The sequence below is a fragment of the Callorhinus ursinus genome, unplaced genomic scaffold (assembly GCF_003265705.2).
Source record: "Callorhinus ursinus isolate GAN/ISIS: 27379988/994484 unplaced genomic scaffold, GSC_fseal_2.0 scaffold5, whole genome shotgun sequence".
In the NCBI taxonomy this organism is placed as follows: domain Eukaryota; kingdom Metazoa; phylum Chordata; class Mammalia; order Carnivora; family Otariidae; genus Callorhinus; species Callorhinus ursinus.
In genome coordinates, this window is record NW_027397067.1 from 41,830,535 (window position 1) to 41,834,016 (window position 3,482).

At 38.3% G+C, this 3,482-nt stretch overlaps 1 protein-coding gene across 1 annotated transcript in view; it reads left to right on the plus strand.

Annotated features, from left to right (window-relative positions):
• The window catches only part of INTS8 (integrator complex subunit 8), a 51,467-nt gene that overhangs the window by 40,461 nt on the left and 7,524 nt on the right, over window positions 1-3,482 (plus strand). The window contains exon 21 of the mRNA XM_025870849.2: window positions 1,932-2,050. Within this exon, the coding sequence (XP_025726634.1) occupies window positions 1,932-2,050 (119 nt within the window). The remainder of the gene's footprint in view (window positions 1-1,931; window positions 2,051-3,482) is intronic.

Below are 3,482 nucleotides of genomic sequence, written 5' to 3' on the forward strand. Positions count from 1 at the left end.
TAATTTTATTTTTATTATATATATATGTATTTTTTTATTTTATTTTTATTTTTTATTTTTTTTGCTTTGTGCCTGAAGGGCAGGACTAGGCCTTATTTTGTTGCTCTTAGTGGCATCTTTGAAGAAGAAAAGATTTTAGTAGGTAGATAAGCAGTCTATAGAATGAGAGTAATTTGCTTTCATCTCAGTCTTAGAGATTAGAAGTAGTTGCGCATCTCATGTAGAGGTTTGGAGGGTCAAAAGTGGGCAGGTGACCCTTTACTCCGCTTACTGAGGCTTGTTTCCCAAAGGATCACGATGCTTCATGAAGCAAATGTGCGTACTACACAACATTGTAACTGCACATTTTTTTTTCAAGATTTTTAGGTAATTTCTACATCCATTATGGGGCTTGAATTTTACAACCCCAGGAGCAAAAGTCACATGCTTTACTGACTGAGCCAGCCAGGCATCCCGTAACTGCAAATTTTTATATGAAATTTTTTTTTCTTCACACACATACATGAACCAGGTGGGGGGGGGGGCAGAGGGAGAGGGAGAGAGAGAATCTTAAGCAGGCGCCTGATGTGGGGCTCGACCTCACAACCCTTGAGATCATGACCTGAGCCGAAATCAAGAGTCAGACGCTTAACTGATTGAGCCACCCAGGGGCGTCTTATATAAAATTTAGTATGTTCGATAGCAGTCCAAAAATCAGGTACAAATCCTCTGCCTTTTAAATTGATCCTTGGTAGCATCTCTGTGATGTTGCGTTTTTATCTTAAGATTGTAACTTAATGACTGATTTTCAGTGTGTGTTTATAAATGAAGCAAAAGAATAGTTTACCATACAGGCTTTGAGCTAGACTGGTAGGGTTGAAGTCCCAGCCTCTTTTTCACTTACCTGGTATATAACCTTGGATAAGTTGCTTTCTTTGCCAATTTCCTCATTTATTAAATGGGTATAAGAATAGTACCTACCTCAGATTTGTGAGGATTAAATAAGTTAGTATATTTTCTAAACTAGGTGTTTAGAATAAGGACTGGCACATATAGGCTTAATAACCATTATCTTCATGATAAAGCTACTTTAATGTAAATTGACCTAGAGAAAATATAATGTGACTAAATGACCAGAAAAAGCATTCCTCTTGAACAAGAGTCTTTATTGACTCCAAAAATAGTGTGAGAATGGCGTGGATTAAGCATTACTATTTTAAGATCAGTTGTTTGATATGTAGATAGAATTCTTGTTTATAAATTTATTTTTTAATTTATTTAATAAGACAGACAGCGAGAGAGGGAACACAAGCAGGGGGTGTGGGAGAGGGAGAAGCAGGCTTCCCTCTGAGCAGGGAGCCCGATGCGGGGCTCGATCCCAGGACACTGGGATCATGACCTGAGCCGAAGGCAGACACTTAACGACTGAGCCACCCAGGTGCCCCCACTTTGTAAATTTCTTATATCATAAACCAGTTTAACTCATTTAGCTGTAAATGTATAGTTGAGTATTTACCGATAATAACCACAGTTCCTTTTTCACTATACTGGGAATGGTAGTGAATTATGGTTAGGTCTGGAACCTCATGTGTGTCTGACTCCAGAGCCTGTCGTCTCTCCCACCGTGCCTCACTGCTTCTGGGAGGTGGGCACTATCAGCTCTGTTTCTTGGGGGCTGGGCTGGCTTTTATCCCCACAGTTCAGCTTCTGTTTCTGTATCAAAGTCCTTCCAGGTTTAACCAGGCTCAGAGCAGCTGGCCCCATTCCCTCCCCTTCCCATTTTCTTAGACTTGGCTGTGATAGTTTTAGTATATTTACTCTTAGTAACACTTAGCATTATATTTATGGTCACTTAAATTTTGGCTAAGTCTTTGTTTTTAATAAATGTGTCTGGAATTTGAAGTTGAAAAATAGAGATTAATGTTCATTGTCTTTTTTTTTTTTTTTTAAAGCCTCCAGTCCGTAGACTTTGAAGCTGTGGCTATCACGGTGAAAGAGCTAGTTCGGTACGCACTCAGTATAAACCCCAGCACCCATTCCTGGCTAATTATTCAGGCAGACATTTATTTTGGTAAGTGAGATATATGGTTGCTTTGTGTTTTTGTTCTTTTGTAGCACTTTCAGAAATGAAAATAAATGCATGACACATTTTTTCCCAGTACTTTAAATCTTGTTTTTGACCTCTAGCTCTTCTTCCTAGATATACTTAATATATTTATTTTTCCGTGTTAAGCATTTGGTCTGAACCAATACTTTTAAATTTTTTATACTGACTACCTTTTTTCTGTTTTTTTTTTTTAAGTTGAATGTTCGTCTACTAAGTTGGTTAAAATATTCTTAGGGAAAGAAGTTAAAGTTTAGTTTATAAAATTGCTATTCTTTTTTTTTTTTTTTTTTTTAAACTTTTTTTTTTTTTGAGAGCGAGAGAGAGAGAGAGAGAGCCAGTGTGGGGAGGGACAAAGGGAGGAGAAAATCCACAAGCAGACTCCCCGCTGAGCTGGGGGCCTGATGCGGGGACTGATCCCAGGACCCTGAGATCATGACCTGAGCCAAAACCAAGAGTTAGATGCTCAACCGACTGAGCCACCTAGGCGCCCCTGTAAAATTGCTATTTTAAAATATTCTATTCTAGGGGCACCTGAGTGGCTCAGTCAGTTAAGCATCTGCCTTTGGCTCGGGTCCGATCTCAGGGTCCTGGGATGGGGCCCTGTGTCAGGCTCCCTGCTCAGCGGGGAGTCTGCTTCTCCCTCTCCCTCTGTCCCTCCTCCTGCTTGTGCTCTCTCTCAAATAAATAAAAATCTTTAATAAAAAAATTAAAAATCTGTTCTAAATATGCTATTCTAAAATCTATCTTGGCACTCTTGATAATTATTTGTATTTTTGGAAGTAGATTCCTGACTCTTCCCCCACCCCCATTATATGTGATAGATTTTCCCACTTGATAAAGTTCCAATATTTCTATTACTATATGGATCAAATCAAATTTCTGACTGGTGTCGTTTCAGGATCAATTTTCTTTAGGAGTTTATTTATTTTTTTTAGGAGTTGAATTTTTTAAAGAGTTCAAACTAAAAAAGAGAATAGTATAATGAACCCCCATGTATCTGTCACCCAGCTTTAACAGTAATTAGCTCATGCCCAGCTTCATTCCATCTGTATCCTCACCTACATCATCCCCCTCTCTCCTGGATTCTTTTTGAGGTAGATAATTACTAGTTTTAATGTTCATTTTCACCCTAACCCCCCAAAGAACTTACTCTCAAGATCTTAATATCTATGTTCAAAATAGATTTACTGATTATAAACTACCTCAGTATGGGTGTTTGGGAAACATACCTCCAATACTAAATTCTATGCTAGTAAGGTTGACAAATCTGAGCTAAATTTTTGGCTAATCGGTTTTAGAAAGTAAGGAGCGAGCATATTATATTGCTTCTTTACAGTAGTTTGAAAAAAAATGCGAGTGTGTGTGTGTGTGTGTGTGTGTGTGTGTGTGTGTGTGT